This window comes from Pelobates fuscus, chromosome 2 (genome assembly GCF_036172605.1).
Source record: "Pelobates fuscus isolate aPelFus1 chromosome 2, aPelFus1.pri, whole genome shotgun sequence".
NCBI lineage: Eukaryota > Metazoa > Chordata > Amphibia > Anura > Pelobatidae > Pelobates > Pelobates fuscus.
Genome location: NC_086318.1, coordinates 349,652,533 through 349,678,914, shown reverse-complemented (window position 1 = coordinate 349,678,914; position 26,382 = coordinate 349,652,533). Strand labels below are relative to the sequence as shown.

At 40.4% G+C, this 26,382-nt stretch overlaps 1 protein-coding gene across 1 annotated transcript in view; it reads left to right on the top strand.

Moving 5' to 3' along the window:
- The window catches only part of VTA1 (vesicle trafficking 1), a 239,811-nt gene that overhangs the window by 150,448 nt on the left and 62,981 nt on the right, over positions 1-26,382 (top strand). The window contains exons 4-5 of the mRNA XM_063443615.1: positions 1,629-1,704; positions 14,581-14,686. Of these exons, the coding sequence (XP_063299685.1) occupies positions 1,629-1,704; positions 14,581-14,686 (182 nt within the window). The remainder of the gene's footprint in view (positions 1-1,628; positions 1,705-14,580; positions 14,687-26,382) is intronic.

The window sequence follows — 26,382 nt, the reverse complement described above, 5'->3', positions numbered from 1 at the left end:
ATTACTTGTTAGATCTACGTTTAATGAAATTAGAAAATCAAACTATCATTCTAAAGCTCTCATGGACTCCATATGCCATTGTGACTCTTACCCTCTTGTCTCTGTCTCCACTCTCTATTTAATTCTTAACAAGCAGAAGTCGCCCACTAAACTTCCTTGGGATGCCTGGATAAGGGATATAGGCAAATCAATCATGTCCAGAAAGTGGGACATTATGCTCCAAAATTGTATGCGCTCTTAACTAAATACCCTATTGCAATAAACTGCAAGGTAATGATAAGATGGTATATTTAACCAGCAAGACTGGCTCAAGTGTTCTCCTCTTCTTTAGAACAGTACTTGCCAGTTTGAGAAGAAAAGGTCATATGTGGTGCAATTGTACGTCTGGGACTATTGATATTTTCAAAAATACAGGAATGACCCCAAAAAGGAGCAGAAAAGTGCAAAAAGACACAAATGTGGCAACATTAAAACCAAGTTAGAGTTCTCAAAATACTTTTAAAAAAAATACACGAGAAAGTAACTGTGCAGCAAACACCCCCCACTGCAACTCCAGCAGTGTACAAATCCACAAACAAGCAAAAATAAATTAGATCTGCGCAAGCAGAACTATTTGTGCACACGAAGGTGCTACCCAAGTTTAATGAAGGACAAACTTAATACAGCAAATCTTTTGGGCTCTTGTACTTTATCAATGCATAGGTCCTTGATAAAGGGCAAGAGCCCAAGACGTTTGCTGTATTAAATTTCTCCTTTATTAAACTTGGGTGTGCACAAATAATTCTGGTCTTTCTTTTAGCTTGTTTGTGGCCTGATATTTTCAAGTTAATTCTTGATCTGTTGAGATTTATGGTATCAACTCTGTCAAAGTGCCTCTGAGAATGCAATATAGACCCTCAATAGAGCTTTTTCTAAAATTTGATGATTGTCAAAATTTAACAAATATGTATTTGGTTAGCTATGCTTATTGTTCATGTTCTTTTTCTGTGTAAGCTGATAAAGTGCCAGTCACCCCTAGCTAAATCTACACTTGCACATCTATATCCAGCTTTAATCAGTTGGACCCTAAAGAGCTGTTTTGCTGCTTGTTTGGTAACAACATCACCAGGTATAAATACTATTTGACAAAACAGCAATTTGATGCAGCAAATCTCTGTTTAAGGATAATTTTCTGGTAGCTTTGAGAAGGATCATTAAATCTTATCTGGTATATTTGTACGGGAAATGTAGTTATTAAATAGCTCTAATGAGATGTGCTTGAGCGGTATAATCCCCGCTTAACCCCTTAAGGACCAAACTTCTGGAATAAAATGGAATCATGACATGTCCCACATGTCATGTGTCCTTAAGGGGTTAAGGATGTTCTGTGTGTCTCTTGGTCTTGGTGGGTAGTCCAAAGATATGAAACAGAAATACACTATATAGTGTAGTCTGTTTAAGGATATTTTCTGGTACCCTTGAGATGAAATAGTCATTCATAGCTGTTTATATTTAGATTTGGGTAATTTACAAATTAAAGCAATACTGCTAAATAAAGTATCTGAATCGTGCTATCCATATAACTGAAAATTGTTGTCGGTGTTCATCCAAAATTAACAGAAATCTTCTCTTTTTTTTTTTTTTTAAAGGAATATGATAAAATCATTCTACACAGCGAGTCTATTGCTTGACACTTTATCCGTGTTTGGAGAACTCACCGAAGAAGTAAGTTAATTTGTTTTTTCTATATCAATGCCAGTCACTGGAATAAACAATTGTTTGGACAAAAACTGCCTTGGACTGTTCGCATCTACTGGTTTATTGCCATTGGTATTGTAGCCCATGACAGCGTGGGTTCATTCTTCTGCCTATTCCAATCCAGGTGTGAAAGAAAAATATAGTGAACAACCCAAGTTCAGCTGTGAAGCTTTGTAAATTACCATTTAACCCTATCACATATATTGCTGTTTTGTAATGTGAGAATCCAACACTGGGTGATAATCTGAATAATAGTGCTAAAAAAATGGTCTTCTGAAATGTTTTCCTTTGTTCCTTGTATTTATACTCCCCCTCCCTCCTTAATTTGCTGCATTTTACCTGTATTATAAACACATTTGATATGGCTATGTTTGGTGGTTCTAAAGACAGTGTGCAGTCTACAACAAATAGAAACAAATACTCTCTCAAAACACTCTTCTGAACATGCGCAATAATGATATAAGCAGAACGTAACATTTTCCACTCATGCTTTTGCGAAGGGCAACTGCATATTGAGCCCATGTCAGTTACACTCTCTGCCCCAGCTGCTCAGAACATGTTTACTTTCTTTTTCATTGATCAGTGCTGCTCTGTGTGGCTTCTGCTGTAGTTTGATTTATGATGTCACTTCCTAGAACACAAGCAATGCAGTGCTGCCCTGATCTGTGCTACATGCAGCACAAACACTTTGTCCAGCTGTGCTTGGAGATGGGGATACCTGCTACAAAAAATAAGCAAACAGGGAAGATCTTGCGATAAATGGCAGGCACAGGGCTGGAGGGGAAAAGTGGACAATAATTATGGCTGTAAGAACATCTTGGGTGATACAGTCCACGGCATTTATATGAGCAGTCTTTAATTTAGTGAAAGCGATAATATGAACGTGAATGAATTATGCGACCGTATTGAAATTACAGATACTAAGCCGGCAGATATTATGGATGGAGAAAACGTAACACTCTAATAGAAATGAAACTTATGAATAGTCTAACCAACCTAAATTGCAGCCAGCAAAATTATAATGTAACATAAAATTCACCTAAATAATAGCCGAACAGTAATTCTTGAAACCCAGTGCATTGACCTCGTATAATATATGAAAGAGAAATTAATTTCATTCCTAGGGATTGGAGAGAAATTAAATACTCGAACGGAACCTTCATACTAATTTAATATTGTAATTATATATATATATATATACACAATATTGGGTAAGTAAATAGGAATACTGCAGACGTACTAGGTTTAATACTTATATTTTACTTTTTTTTTTACAAACTTGTTTTAATTTTTTTTATTATTATTATTTAATCTTCACTAAGTGCCTCGACCCCTCACGGTACTCAGCACACAGGCAGAGCATCAGAAGCCTGCCCTTTGGCTTCCGAGATGCTCTGCTACATTGCCAGGCGCCACGTGCGATTTTTGACCCATAAATATATACAATGATAAGCCACAACATTAAAACAATCTGCCTAATATTGTGATGGTCCCCTTGTGCTCCCAAAACAGCTCTGATGCGTGGAGGCATGGCATCCACAAGATCTCTGAACATGCACTGTAGTATCTGACACCAAGACAGATAGCAGCAGATCCTTTAAGTCAGACAAGTTGCAAAGTGGGGCATCCGTGCATCGGATTTGTTGTTCCAGAACACCTCACAGATGCACAATTGGATTGAGATCTGGGGAATTTGGAGGACAAGGCATAATCTTGAACAATTTGTCATGAGGCCACTGCTATTAGAGAACACCATTGCCATGAAGGGGTGTAACAATCTCTAGATAGGTGACATATGTCAAAGTAACATCCATATAAATGCCAGTACCCAAGGTTTTCCAGCAGAACCAGAGGATAACACTCCTTCTGCAAGCCTGCCATCATTCCCCCAAGTAAACGACGCACGTGCAACCAGCCATCCAACTGGTCTGAAAAAATATTTGATAATCAGACCAGGCAACCTTCTTCCATTGCTCCATGCTTTCAGAGGTGGACAGGGGTCATCTTTTGCTCTCTGACCGGTCTGCAGTATGAAACCCCATACACAGCAAACTACGATGCACTGTGTGTTCTGCCACCTTTCTACCATGGCAAGCATTATGTTTTTTTTTTAGCAATTTGAGGTACAGTAGCTCTTCTGTGTGATCTGACGAGACAGGCTAGTTTTTGCTCCACCACGGGTGCCACGACCATGACGCCAGTTATCCGCTTATCCTTCCTAGCACCACTTTTAGTAGATAGATACTTACCACTGCATACCGGGAACATCCTGCAAAACTTGCTGTTTTTGGAGATGCGTTGACCCAGTCGTTTAGCCATCACTATTTGGTCCTTGCCAAAGTCATTCTTTTCCTGTCATGATCTTTACGCTTGTCCGTTTTTCCTACTTCCAATGCATGAAATTCAATAACTGACTGTTCACTTCCTGCCTAATATATAACACCTCTTGACAAGTGCCATTGTATATATTGATGCAATCAATGTTATTCATTTCACCTGTCAGTGGTTTTAATGTAATATTATGTTTTGTTTTTTTTATTCTATATTTTTGTTGTGCACAAAATTAACAAGTAGCCTTGATGCTCCACAACAGTGACATCAGGGTAGGTTAGCAGTCGTATTACATGTTGTGGCATTCGTTGAACAGGCACATTTTTAAGGATAAGTTTTAACAAAGATTAACATTTTAGTTTTCAATGAAGGAAAATTATACATTATGAATTCTCTCTAGAAACAAGCTAGACATAGATTTAGGCTGATAAGTATACTTTAATAGGTTATTCACATAGTTCAGGACTGAGAAATGGTAGCTAACCAGCGCTTTTCCATGGACTAGTGAACGGTTTGTAAGGGATTTTTACTGTCTCTTTCAGTTCGATATTTTTAGTGTAGCGTAACTGAAGATATGAACATCATAACTGTATATAACCAAAGCAATTCTATATACGTGTGTACATAGCTATATCAGCTTGCCTGTCCTGTCCTCGTATGGTATTGGTGTTTACTTCTTTGATGCCTGGGCAGGGAGGAGGGACCTTGCTTATGTGGGGTGCTGGCTGGGCTTATGTGGCTGGTATTACTGGGCACATGTTTGGAATACATGGGCAGAAAGTATCTATTAAGGAGAGCTTCTGAGATTACTGCGAATAAGCACAACTAAACTTGGGTAGTCCTGTTTAGCCGTAGGGAGATGCGGCAAGGGTAGTTTAGGCTTAGCGTAGGGCCTGTATGAGGTTCAGGGTCACAAGTGGCTAGCTGGTTGCGAAGCTGACATGTTTGGGTGACAGCCTTGCTCTTGCTGGGAGAGTGGGTTGCCTATTCGATGTGGATGACGGGGCGCTGTAATTATGTGATCTTTGTTTAGCTTTGATTCCGCTGGGTGCAAGTAAGAGTGTTAAAAGGGAGAAGATAGTGGTCCTAAAGGAAAATAATATAATATCACACAAAAACAAACAAAATTATAAGTAGGTCTTGTGGGGTCACCCTCTTAGCGGGGTCCTTGCTGATCAACGTTCTCTTTATTGTCCGCCATTTCCCATGTCCGGGAACCTAGCGGGAGTCCCGCAATGCAGCTCCAGTCCAGGGGTTATACTGGGTTTCCCTCCGGCCCCAGGCTGAGTTCATGGCTCACAGTTGTGTGTTGCATATACGGGCCCGCCAATAGTCCCTGTCCCTCTCTAGGTCCACCCTCTGTGGTGAGGTTGCGGCTAGGGGACCATGGGTCTATCTGGGTGTCGAATCAACGAAAAAAGAATGAAGAAGTAAGATAATGGTGACTTAACTTGTTGGCAGTCCTTTCAGTCTGGTACCCTATCGCCTTCTCAGGATCTCAAGTGCCTGTAGTGTGCCGGTTTGCCCGTTGTGCCTTGAAGGCCGTGGAGGACGAGGTGGTGGGGCCTGCCGGCGAAATGGTCGAATGTTCGCTATGTCCCATGTGTGTGGGGTCTGTGGTCTTTGTGCTGGGGTGGTGGAGTCTTGTTGCGGTGACAGGCCCATCGCGGTCAGTACTGATTATATTTCTGTGGGGTCGGTCACCCGGGTTGTTGCGCCCCCGTGTGTGATAATTAAGCTTCTGGGGGATGCCCAGCGGTATGGTATTGCGTTCTGGCGGAGTGTGGCAGTCAGGGATTTGAGGAGGCCTCTCCATATCAGAGTGGGTCTGGACAGGTCTCGGAAGAAGGACAGATTGGCCGTTTCGAAGAGGTAAGTAACCTTCCCTCTTACCGCTGCCATGAGGGTCAGCTGGGCCGATCTTGTCTGCAGTTGCAGGATAACATCCCTCGGGGTGTCCGCTGGGGTTCTGGTCGCTCTCGGGATGCGGTATATGCCGTCTATTCTGATTGTTTTAGCCTGTTGTGGCGGGAGTAGGGAGGTGAGGAGTCTCCTGATGAATTGTGGCAGATTGTCTTGGGACACGCACTCGGGGATCCCTCGGATCTTTATATTCCTGCTTCTATTTCGGTCCTCCATCTCGTCCACACGGGTGGCGAGTAGGACCTGGCTGCGGTGTAGCTCTGCGTTTTGGGCCTCTAATTGCGTGCATCTAGCGGCGAGGTCTTGTGATGCTTCCTCCGTGCTTTTGACCCGGCCTTCCACGGTATGCATCTCTTCCCTCAGTACCGCCACGTCCGCTGCAAACAGTGTGCGGATATTACAGAGGAGGGCTTTTATGTCTCCCTTTGTAGAGGGTAGTTTGTTGTCCTCGTCTGAGGAGGCATTGTGCAAGCCCCCGTGCTGGGGAACTCATCCAGCGCCTGTTTTCCTGAGGAGGCCGAGGTCATGTCGCCATTTTAGTTAGGCAGAGGTTTTTCTGCTGCCTTCACGGGGCGGAGGAGAAGGTCTCCTATGTCGCGGGCCCCCGCCGTTTTCATGGCTCCCTGATGCTTAGATTTCTTCCCCATCTCGTGGTATCACAGTATGGGTAGAAATTGGTGGGTTTTGGGTAATAAATTGCGTTTTTCAGGCTTGTGTTGGCAGAGCTCTGTTGATGTGCGTCTGCTTCGGTTGGCTGTTGGCTCCGCCCCCTAATATGTTTTTTTTAATCAAATATATCGGGGTTTTTTTAGGTTTTGTTTTTACTTGATGAATAAAAAGTAAATTAATTTTCTTCCTTGTTAGTTACATTTTTGTTCAGTATTGTGAAAGATCTCAACAGATTTTTTTTTAAAGATTTCTGTAATGTATTTTGTGGCAAAGATGCCTCTGCCACGAGCTCCTATGTAACAGCCTTTTAAAAGACTTGGTTTGTGTGGTTTCCCTTTATTGTTAAGGAACCGAACAAACCATTTTTGAATAAAAATGTTTAATAGTAGCATCTGCTGTCCGGAAGTGCACCTTCCTTAAATCTTGGCGCTTGACCACACAACAGTGATTTTGGACAAAAAGTATAGGGTTATATGTAGGATAGTTTAAATAATTATTCTTCCAAGTTTTTGACTTTTATTTGCAGAACCAATAAATACATAAAATCTTGCTGTACTTGTCTTTTGCACAATAGAAAATAGCATGCCTGGAATATCCCTGTAAGACTAATTTTTATTACATCTGCCGCAGGGAAGAATTCTAACCATAGGTCCCTGCGTGAGAGTGAACATATTAAAATATATATTTCTTCTTCATTCCAAACAAAATCATTAAAAAAATAAATGTAAAAAAACTGTCTGCACCTCTGAAATACTGCCTGAGATCTTTTCACCTCAAATGCCTTGGTTTCCAGTAGTTATTTTAAACGCTGTCCACACTTTAATGCTGGGTAATATTTTGCGGCTGTTATAACATTTAATATTGTAGGAATAAATACAGGCTGCGCCTTAATGAAGCACATTTTCTACTTGGGGAAGGAGATAAAGGAAAGGTGGCATCATTCTTAAATGGAACGTGCGGTTTTCAACGTTTATACAAATGTTACAAGTTTCAAGCTTACATAAAGCACTGCTCATTAAAAAATAAATAAAAAAGAAAATAAAAAAAATCTAACCTCCCCAGGGACAGATACCGTTTGTTAAATTCTTTACATCGAAGACACTCAAATTCTTTACAATGCTGTATATGTTTTTCTTTTTCGTTTATAGCAAACATCATCTTAAATTACAGACGTTCAGCTCTTCCATTAGCAATATTATACTGCCAGAAGCCATTCAGTGACCTAGAAGATTATACATCATTTTCTGTAAACGGGTAATATTGTGTTTTCAAATGTGTCAAATCTCACTAGGTTACAGGGATCTGAAAGACATTGCCCGTTCTGTGTTTTGTAGTGCATGTGGTTTTTTTTTGTTTTTTTTTTACGAGGTTGGGCTGTTTCATGTGCTCTGCTTTCAAGTTAGCAATGACCTGTATCAAGGCTGGGACAATAGTCCATTGAATTTTACCTATCCCCACAAGGGCATTTACTGCAACTGCAAGCCGGTTGGATGGACAGAGTTACATGTGAGTGTAGTTACAAGAGCTTCGCTCACATTGTAAAACAAGACAAAACAATGAGCCTTCAGAAGTCCATTTTTTATTAAATTACCCTTTTGATGACTGTGTTAGCAGCGACTGGGTCAGTTTTAGGGTCCTGTGGGAAGAACACTTTTCAGTGCAAGCTATCACTTTTCAACCATAGACTCCTAAAGTGCTGTGATGAATGCATTTCTTACTTAACTAGGCTACATAGTAAAGTAGTATTTTACAGAGTAGTGTGAGGTTTGAATCACACTGCTGCATTAAATTATCTTTATAAAGTAACAGTCTTCAATATTTGGAGTAGAGGTAAAGGGAACATTTATTTTCACACTCCTATTCTCCTGCCCCAAATGTTAGTGTTTTTTTTATTTTGGTTGGGGGTTATGTTATGTCCCCCCCTCCCCCTTTTTTCTTTATGTGTTTGCATAATTGTCCTGCTCTTTTTTTTCCACTATGCCTGGCATTGCACATTATGTTCATTTTATTTGGCATCGTTGGTTGGCTTAGAAAATGTTAACTATAAACTTCAAAGTACTCCACAGGAATTGCATGGGAGAATAGTCTTGTGAATCCTATAATGTAAAACCTAATGTTCAAACATTTTTTGTATCTGTAACCAGTTAACAAAAATACTACTGCATCCAGTATGGTATTTTTGTATTCAGCTGCTCTGTTAACATACCACAATGAAAGACACTCCTTGTACTTGTTTAAACTTATAAATAAAAATTATTATTATTTATTTATTTTTTTTAATCCACTTGTTTCATTAAGGATAGAAAGGATGAACAAAAAAAAATCCCTCCTAGTTTCTAGGTCACTGGCGAACTGCATAGAGATATAATAACTAATTTTTGTTTTAAAACTATATTAATAGTCAGAAGATACCCAAATATGGTCTGCCACACCGTCCAGTTTTGTTTTGCTGCTCTCACAGTGTATTTCCTGTTATTTGTCAGCTGTTGCTGTTCTTGCATTAGTCTACCACAATTCTCTGTCAGCTTCTTAGGTTTGCTGTTGAACCACATTTCCCCAAATTCTCTGCCAGACCGTCCAAATGTTGGAGTACCTTGGAATGGCACATAAAGAGCATTTGCAAAATCATAAAAGTAGTGTCACTCTATGCTTTGTAAAACTTAAAATTCTTTAAATGGTTGGAAACTCATGCTTACAGGCAAAAATACTAGCTATAATGGGAAAGCAGATGGTTTCTCTATGGTGGCACAGTCAAAAAAATGAAAATTCGGGTATATATGGTAGTGCACAAGTATTTTTTCGTAAAAGACATATGTATGCCACTTACTGAGATGTCACTAACATTCTGGGGAACTGTGGCAACAGTCTCTGCGTTGGCTACAGTACGGACTACTTACCCTATACTTGATATTTCTTCATTGACTCCTCAAATTGGTTTGTATTAGTTTTTAAACTGCTTCCTCTTCAGTCAGTACGCAGCTATTCACAGTTTTGTCATAGAGAAGGAAATCAGATTAACAAACCTTCTTTCTTTATGGCAAGGGAGTCAAGTATATTGATCTTAATATACTGCTCTTCCATTTAAGTTTACGTAAAGCAATCCTATACTATCACAGGACTTTCATTTGTCATTTATTAACAAAACTAGTTTACAGTTATTTTGACTGGAGGTAGTGAAAAATTATATTTCTCCCAATGAGTTGGCCATACATTGTAAAGGATACAATAAAGACCTCTTAACGGGTCGAAATGTTGCTTTTTGTCTATATGATCCAAGAAACCTGAGGCTTGATTTCCGTCAGTGCCTGAGGATTTTTCCTGTTCTGTTCCATGTATTCTGGATTTGCGAGTCTTGCTTTAGTGCACTCGGTATTAAGTGGAATTGAGTATGGTTCCTTTTCTTTTGCTTCACACATTGTAAAGGAAATGGATAGGTATCTTATTCTTCCAACGATTGATCTTTTGACATATTTCCTTGACTCTACATTTTCCTTCTCTTTCATTAAGGTACATTTATGCCTCTAAAATTTGTCTAACCCAAGTTCTAACCAATTATTTAAATGCTGATTTAAGAATTCCCCTTGATTTTTATTTTTTTTTTGTCAATTTCTTTTATTGAGGCATAAAAGGTAAATTACAGAAATAAGAAAAGTGAGTTATAGTAAACGCTTACTAGACAAGAATGCTATATATATATATGCACAAGATATTAAACTCTGGAGAATATTTCAGCCTCTTTTTTCTTTTCTTTTTTTTTTAAAGTTAAAACAAGCTGGGCAACACATGTCTGAGCAGAAAGCTAAATCATAATGTTAGATAGTCTTAGATAGTGAAATACTAAATAAAGGAAAAAATTGCTTGGCTAAAGACATGCTGAGCCAACATGTAGTAGATGTAAGGCATATAGAGCCCAGGGGTAATGCTACGACTTTGCCATCTCGTGGACAATACCATTGATGCTTACCACTAAATGAAAATCATAAATGGGAATCTGCGAACATAAGATTCCTATAGACCATATCATATGTAGAATGTTGCCCTATATGGCAATTAAGTCTAAATGATATGAGACTGAGCCCTGTGTTATAAGGGGCTAAACAAGTAGAATGAGCAGAGTATTCCCCATGATCTATATGTGTTCCCCAACCCAGTCCTCATGGACCACAAACAGTCCAGGATTTATGTGTGTCCCTGTTTTATTCCAATAGAGATACAGACAAAATCTGGACTGTTGGTGGTTCATGAGGACTGGGTTGGGGAACACTGATCTATATGCTTCTTTCAGAGCTGTGGATCACAAGCTATATCATGTTTTTCATTACCATGGTGTTTGTGACTCTACTGTTTCACATTTCTTATCCTAACTTGCCCATTGTTTTTTTTTTTGTTTTGTTTTTTTTATAGCAATTATTTTTCTGGCACAACCTCCTCCCTTCTACCTCTACTTCCATAGTTTTTTCCTATTCTGGCCTCCTTTTTGTTCTCACTCTTTATTGCCTCTTAATTTTACCGAGTGTTAAATTAGCCCAGCGTCTCCTAAGCACTTTCATAGATTTGCATTGTTGCAAAGGAGATGGCACTAAGACTATAGGTAGTTTCTGACTTTTCGAACGAATTGGTTCCGAAGCCTAGTTCATAAAGTGAGAAATAATTTCCCATAGACCGCAATGTAATAAACATGGTTTCCGCTTCTGAACAAGAAATTTTACTATTGAAAACCTAAATTATTAAGTACAAATGCAAAATGAAAGCATTACAAATACATATATGTTGTAGGAACATTAAAGGAATACATACCATATTGAAATCTTCTTCAAATCATCATCAGGCATCTTCCTCCTCAATGACATGTTGAATGGGTCCACCTTCAATGGTCTGGCATGTATTGAAGGCTGCACCTCACTTGTTTCTGGCTTGTTTGAGATACTCCATGTGTCTCATTCACCCCCCAGCCCCTCCATGTGTCCCATTTGTCCTTCAGCCCCTACAAATGTCTCATTCCCTCCTCCAAGTGTGACACTCTCCCCTCCCAGACTCTCCATGTGTCTCATTTCCCCCTCCCAGCCCACTTGTGTCCCATTTCCCCCTCCCAGCCCCTCCATATGTCCCATTCCCCCCTCCCAGCCCCTCCATGATTCTCTACCTAACCTCACCTCCTGTACATGTCCCCCCTCCTCCACCTGTACCTGTCCATGTGTCTCTCCTCCCCTCTAACCTCCTGTACCTGACCATGTGTCTCTTCCCCCCTCCCCTTCTGTACATGCTTATCTCGGTACAGTACCCGGTCTTACAGGAAGTGCTCTCTCTGTGAGTACTACGTGGCAGACTGCAGAGCGGCAGTTGGGGTTGGGCAGCAAGAACAGTTACCTTTCTCTTCTCCTGGCCACAAACTCTGCTCCAGAGGGGACACTCTTCGGTCTGCATCCACAGACCGCCAACACAAATTGCCGGCGACATAAAATAGTGGCGCATCCGGGAAGTGTACGTAAAGTCGGTAAAACGGAAAGCGGGAGAACGTAAACCGTGAAATGCCTGTACTATCAACTCTGACTTAGAACTGCGACTATTTGTAAAAATTGTTGCAAGTTTAAGGCAATCAAGTCTAGTCCTAGTTTGCATGATGCATTCCGTGGTTTTTCTCCTCCCCTCTATTGAGAGATGCACAAAACCTGTTTCACTAAACAATATTGTCATTACTTAGAGCAGTTTCACTCATCCTTTGTGATGAATGGAGCAAGTCTTTGGGAATACATTTCTTATCACATAAACTCCTTCTATGTTTATGTAATAAGTACCGACCCAATAGACCAGAATAAGACCCTCCTGTTTAGAGATCTCTTCCTGCCTGGTTAGGCATAGCCATTAAACAGCAATTTTAATGGGAAATTTGGTGTTAAGGATGATGTTATCTTAGGGAATTGCAAACCTAAAAAAGTTGAGTCAAATGAACGAAAATGGAGAATTGTACATGAAAGAAATAGATACTGAATATTACAGAGGTAACAATAAAGCTAGTGAAATCAACAATGAACATAAACTATAGAAAAGATTATACTGACCTCCCATTTTTTAGTATGTTATCCTTCCCACGAGGGAAGCAGTAGCTGTTGATTACCGAAGGAAGGGAATTTTTGCTTTGTTTTTAATGCATTATCTAATTCTACACTGATCCGCCATAACATTAAAACCAAAACAGCTCTGATGCCATAAGCCATGGACTCAACAAGACCTCTGAACATGTCTTGTGGTAGACATTAGCAGCAGACCCTTTAAGTCATGCAAGTTTTGAGATGGGGCCTCCATGGATTAGATTTGTTATTCCAGCACAGATGCTCAATCGGATTGAGATGTGGGAAAATCGAAGACAACACCTTGAACTGTCTCATGTCTCTCAAATCATTCCTGAACAATTTTTATTCAGGGAGTGTTATCCTGCTGAAAGAGGCTACTGCCACCAGGGAACACCATTGCCATGAAGGGGAGTAAGAGGTCTACAACAATCTCTAGATGGGTAGTACGTGTTAAAGTAACATCCACATGAATGCCAGGACCCAAGGTGTCCCAGCAAAACATTGTCCAGAGCATAACATTGGCTCTGCTGGCCTGCCTTCTTCCTATAGTGCATCTTGCTGCCATTGCTTCCTCAGATCTACTCCACACACCCGGCCATCCAAAAGAAAACATAATTCATCAGGCCAGGCAACCTTCTTACATTGCTCCATGGTCCAGTTCTGACATTCACATCCCCATTGAAGGCACATTCAGTGGTGGATAGGGGTCATCATGGGCACTCAGATCTGTTTGCGGCTACGCGGCCCCTTATGCAGCGAACCGCGATGCATTGGTTTTAATGTTGTGGCTGATCAGTGTAAATAGTGTATTAAAGAATAGAGAGTTATGTAAATATAATTGTATAGTATAGTAATATTTTTTTTACATTGAAAAGAATGCAGTTTTCTTTTGCTGAACTTTTACTCCACATCATTTATGTTGCATGCATTATCCTTTGAACAGCTCTGTGGAATATGTTGGTGCTATATGCATGATATCATTTTTATTACAACCATCTTATTCCTTATTTCCCCAGTAAAGAAACATCAATGAGTATATTACTAAGGAGGTCTGGGAATAATTGTTAATTTCTGGCTTGTATAAAACATTTTCTGTCAACAGTCTACTAAATTAAGCTTATTCTTTAATATTAAAAATTATTTTACTGGAAATACTATTTGTGTCTGTGTCTCCTGTTTTTTGAAATGTAAATAAATTACTCGGTAAAGCACATGAGAAGCAAAACTAACAGTACTGTTCCAGACTGATGTATTGGTGCTTGTGGTAACGTAAACATTTTTTTTTTAAATTTTGTAATATTTCATTGCCAACAATATTGACTAAGAAAAACAGAAATTACAATGGAGGTCCTTATTCACGTTATTCACAAAACCTTTTTTTTTTTTCTTTCTCATTTCTTCCACATTTTGCATTACATTTTAAAGGAACACCTTACCCACTAGTGTGCTGTAGTGGTTATGGTGCGAGGAATGACCAGGCTCCCCTACCATTGTAAGTAGTGTTAGTTGACTCCTCATAAACAATTTGCTCCGCCTTGCACTACCAGACTTAGCTCAGACAGGGAGATTCTGACTCTTTGTCAGAAGTAGTGCATGCAGGGAGCTGCACCGAATGAACCCCAGGTAAGAAGTCAGACCATTCTAAAGTGGTTTGACTACTTACAATGGGGTGATGAGCGCCATGGAACAGCACACTATAGTGGTTATGGTGTATTAACATTGACAAATGTGCAATCTATTGCTTAGCTCTTTACACATCTCTTGAACTTCATTGCTTGTATAATACTGCCTTGTAATAGCATAATGTAGCATGTCATCAACATTTATGGTAATTTTATTTTGCTTTTAGAATGTTCAGCACAGGAAATACGCAAGGTGGAAAGCAACATACATTCACAACTGTCTGAAGAATGGAGAAACCCCTCAATCTGGGCCAATTGAAGATGAAGAATATGGTAACTTTTATTTTTATAATTTATCCAATAATAGAAAAATAAAAACAACCTGGTGGATGCAGGCAATAACATCTCTGAAACATGTATCTGTGCTTGTAGTTTTTTCTATTGCAGATGTAGTTTTAGTTTAGTAGTTTTCAATTCCTTTTTTTGCAAAGCTGAACATTCCCCCTCCCTAACCGCGCCCCCCCCCCCCCCAAAAAAAAAACAAAAAAAAAATGGTCTAACAATTTGTTTATCATACAGCTTTGTATTTACAGAGTTGGGATCTCAGTGCTGTTTCAATTTTGTCCCCATAGCTATTGTTTCACTTACATATTCAGTGGCATTTTGAATATCTGCAATGCTATTTGCTGTATGGCATGTTATCACGTCAACTACCAGCATTTCTTTGCACATTAATAGGTGCTATTCATGCCAGTAGGAAGAAAGTGTGTTGAAGGCCAATGAAAGCATCCTAAAAAAAAGTTAATTTTCAATGGTTGTTTTACTTTAACCCCTTAAGGACCGGACTGTTTTTGCGATGTTGTACATTTGCGACCAGGCATCTTTTTACACTTTTGTGGTGTTTGTGTTTAGCTGTAATTTTCCGCTCTCTCATTTACTGTTCCCATACAAATTATATATTGTTTTTTTCAGGACAAAAGGGGCTTTCTTTACATACCATTATTTATATAATCTCATGTAATTGAATTTTTAAAAAATGAAAAAATATGATGAAAAATTGAAAAAAAATACATGTTTTTTTACTTTTATGTGAAAAATCTTTTACTCCTCTACAAAAGCGAATGAAAAAAACTGCTAAATAGATTCAAAATTTTGTCCTGAGTTTAAAAATAACCAGTGTTTACATGCTTTTTGCTATTTTTTTGCATGTTATAGGGCTATAAGTACAAGTAGGATATTGTGGTTTCAAAACATACATTTTTAAAATGTATCATTGTAACACTATTATCTGTCATAAATCGCTGAATAACACCCCACATGTACATATTTTTTTTAAAGTAGACAACCCAGGGTATTCAATATGGGGTATTTCCAGACTTTTTTAGTAGCCACTTAGTCGCAAACACTGGCCAAAGTTAGCGTTCATATTTGTTTGTGTGTGAAAAAAATAAAAAACTAAATTGAACGCTAATTTTGGCCAGTGTTTGTGACTAAGTGGTTACTAAAAAAGACTGGACATACCCCATTTGCAATACCTTGGGTTGTCTTCTTTTGCAAATGGTATGCCATCATGGGGGTAATTCTCATTCCTGGGCTACCATACGCTCTCAAAGGCAACGTAACCAACCTGGCCATTTTCAATGTAAAAATATTTGACCCATATATTTGACCCTGTAACTTTCAAAAACGCTATAAAACCTGTACATGGGGGGTACTGTTATACTCAGGAGACTTTGCTGAACACAAATATTAGTGTTTCAAAACTGGAAAATGTATCACAACAATTATATCATCAGTAAAAGTGCTGTTTGTGTGTGAAAAAAATGCAAAAAAAGTCACTTTCACTGACAATATCATCGCTGTGATATGTTTTACTGTTTTGAATCACTAATATTTGTGTTCAGCAAAGTCTCCCGAGTAAAACAGTACCCCCCATGTACAGGTTTTAGGGTGTCGTAGAACGTTACAGGGTAAAATACAGTGATAGCAAATTAAATTCTCTGGACTTTCGGCCTGGGTTGGCAGGCAGGTCCCTTAAATTGCAATCAATAAAATAACTTAATTATGTAAAATATTACATAAATACGCACGTAGAATTTAAATATATATGCATATTTATAAATTTGAAGTCTACGTGTATATTTATATAATTATTTATGTAATTTTGTATATGGACATATGAATAGTTTGTATTCTTTTTATTTATTTATATATACATAGATATATATACAATTTCATTCTAAGTGTATTTTGATATAAATATATATATTAATATCAAAATACAGTTAGAATAAAATTTCGTATAGATATATAATTTTTTTTAATTTTTATTATTTTTACATGTTTAATTTAATTGAAATTACTTATTATTTGTATTTTATAATAATATATATATACAATATATATAGTTATTATATATATTATATATACGTGTGTAATTTAATTATAAGTATATTTTTATATTAATATATGTACATATTAATATAAAAATACACTTAGCATGACATTATATATATGATATATAGACATATATTATATAGGTATAATATATGTCTATATATCATATATATATATATATATATATATATACACACATATATAATAATAATTTTTTTTTATTCACTTTAACTTTAATTTTTTTTTAGGATTTTACAGCAGCCGGGAGACTGCCTGTCAGCACAGACAGTCCCCCTGCAGGCAGACACTAGGACACCTACTGTGACCATGTGGTCGCCCTGTTGGGCGATCACATGGCCACAGGGGTCCTAATCCGCCATGGGGAGACTGTCTGGGCTGCAGGCAGTCTCCCCACAGCGGGAGCACCGCCGATCGCCGCCGGGGGAACGACGGCGATCGGGTAAGTACATATTAAATTTAGGACGGTTCAGGACTGTCGTCGGTCGGCAATGGAAAAATGCCAATGACGGTCCTGAACCGTCCAGCGTCCTTAAGGGGTTAAAGGACCACTGAAGTCACCTCAAGGAAGTGGTCTGGGTGCAGTGATCGGTTTTAATCCTGCAATGTAAAACATTGCAGTTATTTTTTTAGACACTGCAATGTTTACATTGCGGGATTATGTCCACTTCTACTGGCAGCCACTAGAGGTACTTCCACTGCAGTGACCAAGTAAAACTAGGATAGGTATTCCCACCCAGACCTCCCTCTCTGTGTGTGCAACAAAATATATATTTATTTTTTTACTTGCCTTTTTCTGGTCCCGAGTCTCCTTCAGTGGTGCTGCTCTCCACCTCCTGCGGTGTCATGGAAAAAGCATTGCTTCCTCCACGATGGTTCCATCCATGCTTCTTATTAATAAGTATTGGCAACTTGATGCACTTGAGCAGCGGTTGCTGCGTATGTATACAAGCTTCCCCGTAGATAAACATTAAATCAATATACCAGTATGTACAAATATTTTTTTAAACTTCAAGCAACTAAAGAAATTAAAAGAAGCTATAAACTCCACTTTTCACTCTGGGTATTGTGAACATGTTTCATTTCGTGATTACAAATATGCATCGATGTTTTGGCATAAATAAAGAAATCACATTTAAAATGAAAATGGCTCTATAAAATGAAAAGCGTGTTCATAACAGGAGGATGAAATACAATAGTAATGAACATTTACTCATAAATCACTAAATATTTAATCTAAGTGTGATGTAAAATGAGTTGGTAAACATATCTTGGAACCTCAAATTATAGAGGACATGTCATGTACATTGTGTGTAATCATATTAGCCATAAATGATGAACTATAACAGCTGTGCACTAACCACTTTATTCTTACATTTGCAAACAAGTTGTTGATGTGCTTGCAGAAACAAAATGTAACTTTGGAAGCATATTTAGAAATATTCTATCTTTTAATTTTCAAAGTCATTGCCTACAGGCACATTTTAAAAGTTCTGCGTAGGATTCACCTTTCTTGTAAAACAAGCAGGCTTGCATTTGCATTTTAGGATTTAAATGTCCAATCTAATCAACATAAATGTAGCGGACTAGCCCCTGTGCAAGAGTCTGCCCTGGTTTCCTGGAGGGGGCTGCTTGCCCGCCCCCTGCCCAGTGATTATGGTCCCGGGAAGATGGGAGCCTTTAAACAATATGGCTGGGCTTAATGGGATTTTTGGTAGGGCACTACTGGGCCTTTAAGAACCAGCCAGGGTCATATAAAATAATATTGCAAAGACTTCAAAATATATAAGTTATGCAGCAAAGAACATTGAGCTGTCTGCAAGACTGTGGGTTGTAAAATGCTTTTGGTACTTTGTTCCTGTATATGAAGCATTCGTTTGATTGTTCACCTAACACTGTACTGTCTCCCTGCATTCGGTATATGAACTTAATCTACCGAACACCGGACCACCCTCATGTGAAGTGTGGCTGTAATTTACCTCCCTCTATGCTCGTTCCATTCCCTTGGTTTAAACGCACGAACACTCGGCTGTATTCCCTGGGTGGCCGCCATTTTGGCAGCCGAACACGTGGCGGCGGCCATCTTAAACCCGCGAACAGCGGTGTTTGGTCATCGAGTGTCTGGAACTCAAAACGGACACTCGACTAACCGAACACCACTAGGACCTCCAGGACTTCAGAAAGTGCCGATTGAAACGCACGAACGGTCCGTCGTTCGGTAGGATGAATCCCACGAACTAGGGGATTCATCCGACTACAAACTCAACCATGGATGGCATAGCCTTTCGGGACTTTTGATGCATGAACAGAGACCGACGGCAGGGCCAGATCTCATGGAACTATTTTCGGGTACTTTACCCATGCGGTCGGACAAATCTTTGCTTCCTCATAACTTCCGAACCCCTGGTCTGATCTGGGTGATTTTTTGATATGTTCCTCACCCAGATCAGGGCTACCAGGGGATTAAAAGGTGTACCTACCATATTTAAAGGTGTACCTACCATATTTGGGGTACATCCAGGAATCGGGGAAAAGTATGTACTTTATCATTGTTAACTGTTAAGCTAAAGGGGAGGAGATGTGTGGGAGGTAACGTCTATGTGATTGGTTACTGTAGTAATTATAGTGAGTCCCTCCCTTGCATGGGAGAATCTCATAAAAGCAGGAATTGTGTCATTAAACTTCAGTTCTACTCCTGATACTGTGTGTCGTCCAGTGATTGGGAAAGGTGATGGGATACTATTGGATTTTATTGCTGATGGTGATTACTATGCTGTTATTCTCTCAGTGTGGATATTGTGCCTGGGATTATTGCTGGTTCCTGAGCCACACCTGGACTACCAGCAGAAATAGTCTGTGAGAGACCAGCGTTCCAAAACATTGGTGGCAGCAGTGGGATGGTGTCCTGGTATGAGAGGAACAGCACCCTGGAGACACCAGAATTATTATGGAGCGGTATAGAGCCAGCGAGTCCCTGGACAGTGCTCCAGGTGAAAAATGAATTTAACCAGAGGTTACAGAGCATCTTGGCCCCACTGGATAAGCCTATAGCAGAGGCAACCAGGTTGGCATGCAGAGAGGATGCCTGACAGGAGATGTGGGAAGAAACCCTAGAGGGTGTCCAGCGATGGCAGGGTGAGCATCTCCCCAGCAAGGAGCAGCGACTACAAGGTCGAGTGACCCTACGAATGCCTATGCTGGGAGATAAGCCCAGGGAGGAGGTGGTGATCCAGCTTGATTCACTGGCATGGAGGGAACTGGGTCTACGTTGGTACGCGGTTCAGTGGTTCCCGGACTGGCCAAATTTGACAAACCAGAGGCTAAGGATTACAATGGCCCTGGTTTATTGTGGGGGTCCTTTGCAGAACGAGACTTTGGGAGTGCGGCCGAGTCACGACTTTGGGACATATTTGCCTACAAAGAGACCATGCTGGACCTCTCTATGGCTGAAGACATAAGGCCAGACCTGATGGAATTGGCTGTCCAGGAATGGGAACTGGAGCAGGACTACCAGCACCTGATCAGCTCAGTCACCCTATACCCTGCAGGTACCACCAGAGCAGTGGGAATTCGAACATGATTATGCCCTTTTATTTGATACAGTAACACCGCCTGGTTCTAACCGGATGGGGCTTATGGCCTGTACACCATTGGGAGCGTTGAGTTTTGTCCCTCCTCCCCAACAAGGAGATCAGGAGACCTGGGGTCTGTACCATCTACTCCCCAACCCGCCCCAGAAATGAGGGACCTCATAGACCCGCAGAAGGCATGTGGAGATGGGACCGAGGTCTCTCTACCGGCCCTACAGGGATGCTGGGCAGTCGGCCCAGATCTCCAGCGGCAGTGTGTTTCACTGGGAGTGGAGAGCAGCGTCCTCCCTCCCCAGCGGCAGAGTGCCCTACAGGAAGCAGAGACAGTTGGTCTCTCTCCCCAGCGACAGGACCACTTATGGAAACGGGAGACAGTCGGTCTCCCTCTTCAACAGCATAGAGAGTGTCAGGGATGAGAGCCTATTACCCCCTCTCCCCAGTGGCTGAAAGTGTGTAAGGGAGAGGAGCTTGTTATCCCCTCTTCCCAGCGGCAGCATAGCCCACCAAGGGGAGACAGTAAGCCCCACAACAGTGCAGATGGGACCATAGTCTCTGCACCTGCACCACCAGGGGTAGGGACAGTCTGTCCTGTTTCCCAACAGCAGGACCGTTTAGCCAAAGGGGAGACAGTCTGTCCCCCCCCCCCCCCCCCCTCCAGCAGCCAAGTGTGATGTTGGGAGAAGAGACAGGCGTTGCCAGCATGCCAATATCTGAACTGTTAAGGAGTTAACATAGCATGCACAGTGCAATTGCTGTGGTTGCTATGTGATTAAAACAGAAGGTCCACCTGTGGGAGGTCTTTTTTGCTGTACCTTGTTAGTTAATTCTCGTGGCTTAGAACCTACACTGAAGAATTAACTGTCATCTGGGAGAAAGACATACTTTTAAAGTGTTTTTCTCACAATCTATTCATTTGCATGCAAATCTGCAAGCATAGTGTGTAGATAGCATAATATGCTCTTTAAAAATGCATGTTAGGTACCTTTTAAGTTATCAATCACGAAGAAAAGTCTAACCAAATTTTGCAAATGATTATTATTGATATTGTAACAAAACAGATGGATGTCGGAGGGATCAAATTTGAAGTCCCAATTCATTCAGTCTGTAGGTATATAGTTTCAGCAGTGTCTACTGTGTGATTAAATATCCTGTTGAATGTGAAGCTAAAGTGCTCGCTGTGTAGCGATTCTCCAGATGGATTTTCTGTAATGCTGATGTCATGTTGATATCTCAGTATGTATGTCTGTTTGCAGCAGGGGACCTTCTGTGATCATGTCCTCCAAAATTTACACTGTGCTATCAGGTATTGCCTCCATTTTAGGCTAAATAGAGGACATTGAATCTCTATTAAAAAGCATGGGTCTAGTAGGATGTTCATTATTTGTTTTTTTTCTGCATATTTTTAACCTTTTGCTTTTCCTCTAACATTGTTTGCGTTTTAGTCTGTGTTGATAGAAAATTGTCCTTTTTCAGAGCACATACAGAGTCCATTTTGTAGTGTTATAGTGCTTCCTCCTCCTCGTCCTTCTATAGCCCATTCCTACGGCTCTCACAAGCACATAAACAGTTTAATTTCTCTCTGGAAGTTCAACTAAGGGAATCTTATTTCTTCCATTGACTCTCTGGTAAATATCTACAAAGAGTCATAATCCTTAACTGTATCAGTATGAGTCTTCAAACATACTGTAGGTAAAATTTGTATAACCGTTTGGTGTTCTATAAATAAGTGATAATACTTTGTTAAAGCTCTGTTAAAAAAAAAAAAAAAGAAATGTAGGAAATTAAAGGGACACTGTAGGCACCCAGACCACTTCAGCACATTGAAGTGGTCTGGGTGCTGTATCCCTATTGCATAAGTATCCCTATTGCATTGCAGCTCTAAGTCTGCCCTCAGTGGCTGTCTTCCAGATCTTTGATCCATTATCTGACTCTGGACGTCCTCACATCTTGCATGACTACCTCCAGCGTGTCAGATTTCCCTCATTGGAAAGCATTGAGGGGGGGGGGGGGGGGGGACATTTTACACCTACAGTGCCAGGAAATCGGCTTTGTTTTCCTGGCACTATAGGATCCCTTTAAAGAAAACTATGAAAATGAAGACAGCTCTATTACAACTTCTGAACAGTTCTTAACAATAATGAAAATATCCAGTAATGTGTATATTTGTATTTGACACCATGACACATCTGTCGTACCAATAAAATACAGTTGATGCTTGCTTACATCATATCGTACATACCTTTGACTGTATAAGTGATTTTTACACTTTGTTAATGCTTGTGCAGTATCAAAATGTAGGCCTTCACTTATATGAGGCAGGAGTAGATGAGGAGAAACTAGAATTATTGCTTGACACACACAGAGCTACTATTGTGTTATATTCATCATATTCAGCCGCCTATTTCCACGAGGAAGGAGAAAATAAGCAAACCAGTGAGCTACAAGGGAGCAGTCCATAAGAGCTTGGATGTGCAAATCACTGTGCTCTTATTTCAATTTTTTTAAAGTACCATTTCCCAAGCGCTTCTTGAAACCACATAGCAGCTCCAGCCAATGTTTTCACAGTCACAAAGACGTTCTCTGTGCATGTGTGTAGCTCTGCCTTTGCTGTAGAGAGGAGACTAATGTTGTCAGTGCACCGCTAATCCGTGGAAAACCAAATAAAAAGACACAGCTTAATCTTTCACAGAGGTCAGCAGCAGGTATCACACGGTCAAAAAAGCTTTCTATCCAAAACTTGAAGCAACCTAGAATTAGAACATGATGAATGGATTGTATTTTCAATGGCAATAATGCAAGTTATGAGCCATAACTATTTTTCCCCTCTCATGTTCTCAGGGATGATGTGTGAAAATAAGCCAATATAAGAGTTGTTTTTTTTTCTTTATCTTGCTTTTGTATTTTAAGATTATTTAAAAACATAATGTTAAACTCTTCAAATAAGGAATATGTTTTGGCTGTTTTTATAAACTACGGCTACAATTTTAGTTTGTATGTGTTTAGACATTCAAAACAGGGCCTGGTTGATATCCCACGCACATAATATAAAATATGTAAAATCCAAAATAAAGGGCCGGGGCCCGACAGCAGACCAGACACATGTCATTGCAGCTCCTGCATCTGGTAACGGATTTTACGAATTATCTACAGAAAATAAGCGACTACTAATTCTATATTGGCTGCTAGGTGATGGGGGACAGCGTGCTCTCCGTATCTATACCAAGAATGCTCACTAACCTGCTGGCTCTGTCCAAGCGACTTTTGTGGCCTACAAGCCTGGTCGGCGTAGGAGAGACTGCTGCTCTCCTGCCGCGGCAAATGGCTGAGATATCAAGCAAGGGCTACCCCCCCGCCCCCCCTATGAACCGGCGGGGTTTATTCCGGTCCCCATCGACCTGATGCATGCTCCTCTACTGACTCCTATTGCACACGGTAGTTAACACTACACACAAAGCAGGCCTAGCAACAAGGCTCCCCTACCGTCGGTGCCTGCACCTACGAAACTCTGTGGCACAATGGTGGAACGCTCACTCCGGCAACTGGACATGAAATTCCAGCTGTCTTGGGACCAGCTGGAACAACGTCTGACACCACAGTCACCAAACCACGAGAAGGAGGTGAAGAGAGCTGATGAGCGGGCCGAGCGGGCCGAGCGGGCCTCGCTCAGGCAGAATTTTCCTGCATCAGGGCCCTCCATAGCGCCTGCAAGGTGAAAGACCCGGCCACACAGTGCCCCTGAGTCTGTGGAACACAGATGCTGACCTTCCAATGGGCCTAGGGCTGGAGAGGGATTCTCTCTGCCCGCACTTTATTGTCACCCTATGGACCCTCCATACTCCTGTTGTTTCATTGCCTAGTATTGGCATTGGCTGACTGTGGACACTATGTGGGCTTCACCAGTTCTTGCCACTCCAGGACAGCTTCATTGCAGCTACCAACCACTGTTTTACACATATATGCAGACACTCACAGTTCTGTAATCATATTATTTTTGCCTTATAGTTTAAGTTCATCTGCAGAGCTCTAAATATGAAGCGATGGTGATAGTTTGCTGGGTCTTGGTGGGCTATCCACCATGATCCTTTTCACAGTAAACCTATTTCAAACACCATGTCTAATAGTCTTAACCTGCTATTTACTATGAAGCGTTTTCCCACTCACAATCCACTTTAGACAAGCTAATATGGCTAAGGCTGGCATTGCTGGCAAATTACTGCCTAGGGAACGCTTCAAGCATTACCCCGATCTGACATATTATGTAGGCAAAATGGATCGTTTGGCACTAAACTGGCTTAGCATTGGTGGAATTTACGCATTTCAGTTCTCAGAGATTATTAGGCACGATAGCCTCTTCGTACACTGTCTTAATAATGTACATGTCTATCCTTCAATTCTCGTTACGCATTGTACTATTGCCAAATTTGCTTGACTAACTTATAGCTCCTTATGTTACTTATGCAGACCATTCTGTCTAGCCTGATTTACCTTGTTTTCTCATTCTAAAAATGTGGCAGTCTAATTTAGGAGTTCACTGCATTATGCTTTGATATTTCTGTTGAATGTATATCTGACACAACTCCTTTTCTTTATTCTTTGAAACGTGAATCAAATGCCATAATAAAAGAAAGATTGACCAAAAAAGAATCCAAATTAAACAGCTTTGTGAGTGGGCATCAATTGGATAATTGTAGTTGAGATGCACAGGGATCTGGTAAGGTTTATCCAAACAAGGGTGGTGTTGCAAATAAACCAGACCTAAGGAAAAAAGTAACTAGCGCTCTTTCCCAAATCCCTATGTATATTTAAACAAATGAAGGTTATTTGGTTACTCCAATGGCCATTAGAGGGAATGCCCACATGTCACGTCAAGGCAAACCTCTTAGTTGGGGTCCTACACTAACCATTCGCCTTGCTTCCGTGAGCTTCTCTAATGAGACCGGGAGAGGCATTTTTTATATAAACCCCATCATGCTTATTTACCCTTAATAGGGAACACATGAAATGGGCGGCAGCATTGTAACAAAGCTGTGTGATACAAAAGTGAATACAAATACCAAAAAAAAACAAGTCCTGCGCTCAAACTCCCACTACTCTTGGGCAGCAACAACAACCATAGTAAACCTCAGCCCAATACATATAGTAAAAACCAAAGAAAAAAGTTACCTACGCTCTTTCCCAAATCCCTATGTATATTTAAACAAATGGAGGTTATTTAGTTAATCCAATTATTAAAGGAACACTATAGTCACCTAAATTACTTTAGCTAAATAAAGCAGTTTTAGTGTATAGATCATTCCCCTGCAATTTCACTGCTCAACTCACTGTCATTTAGGAGTTAAATCACTTTGTTTCTGTTTATGCAGCCCTAGCCACACCTCCCCTGGCTATGATTGACAGAGCCTGCATGAAAAAAAAACTGTTTTCACTTTCAAACAGATGTTATGTTATGCTACCTTAAATAATTGTATCTAAATCTCTAAATTGAACTTTAATCACAGGAGGCTCTTGCAGGGTCTAGCAAGCTATTAACATAGCAGGGGATAAGACAATCTTAATTAAACAGAACTTGCAATAAAGAAAGCCTAAATAGGGCTCTCTTTACAGGAAGTGTTTATGGAAGGCTGTGCAAGTCACATGCAGGGAGGTGTGACTAGGGTTCATAAACAAAGGGATTTAACTCCTAAATGGCAGAGGATTGAGCAGTGAGGCTGCAGAGGCATGTTCTATACACCAAAACTGCTTCATTAAGCTAAAGTTGTTCAGGTGACTATAGTGTCCCTTTAAGCATGTAGGGACGTATACAAAAAATACCCCCTATACTGCTATGTTTCACTGAGGGGTTAATCCAGCCTCTAGTGGCTGTCTCACTGACAGCTGCTAGAGGCGCTTCCGTGATTCTTACTGTGAAAATCACAGTGAGAAGACGCTGGACGTCCATAGGAAAGCATTGATTAATGCTTTCCTATGGGCAGTTTGAATGCGCGCGGCTCATGCACATTCGGATCTGACGTCGGCAGGGGGAGG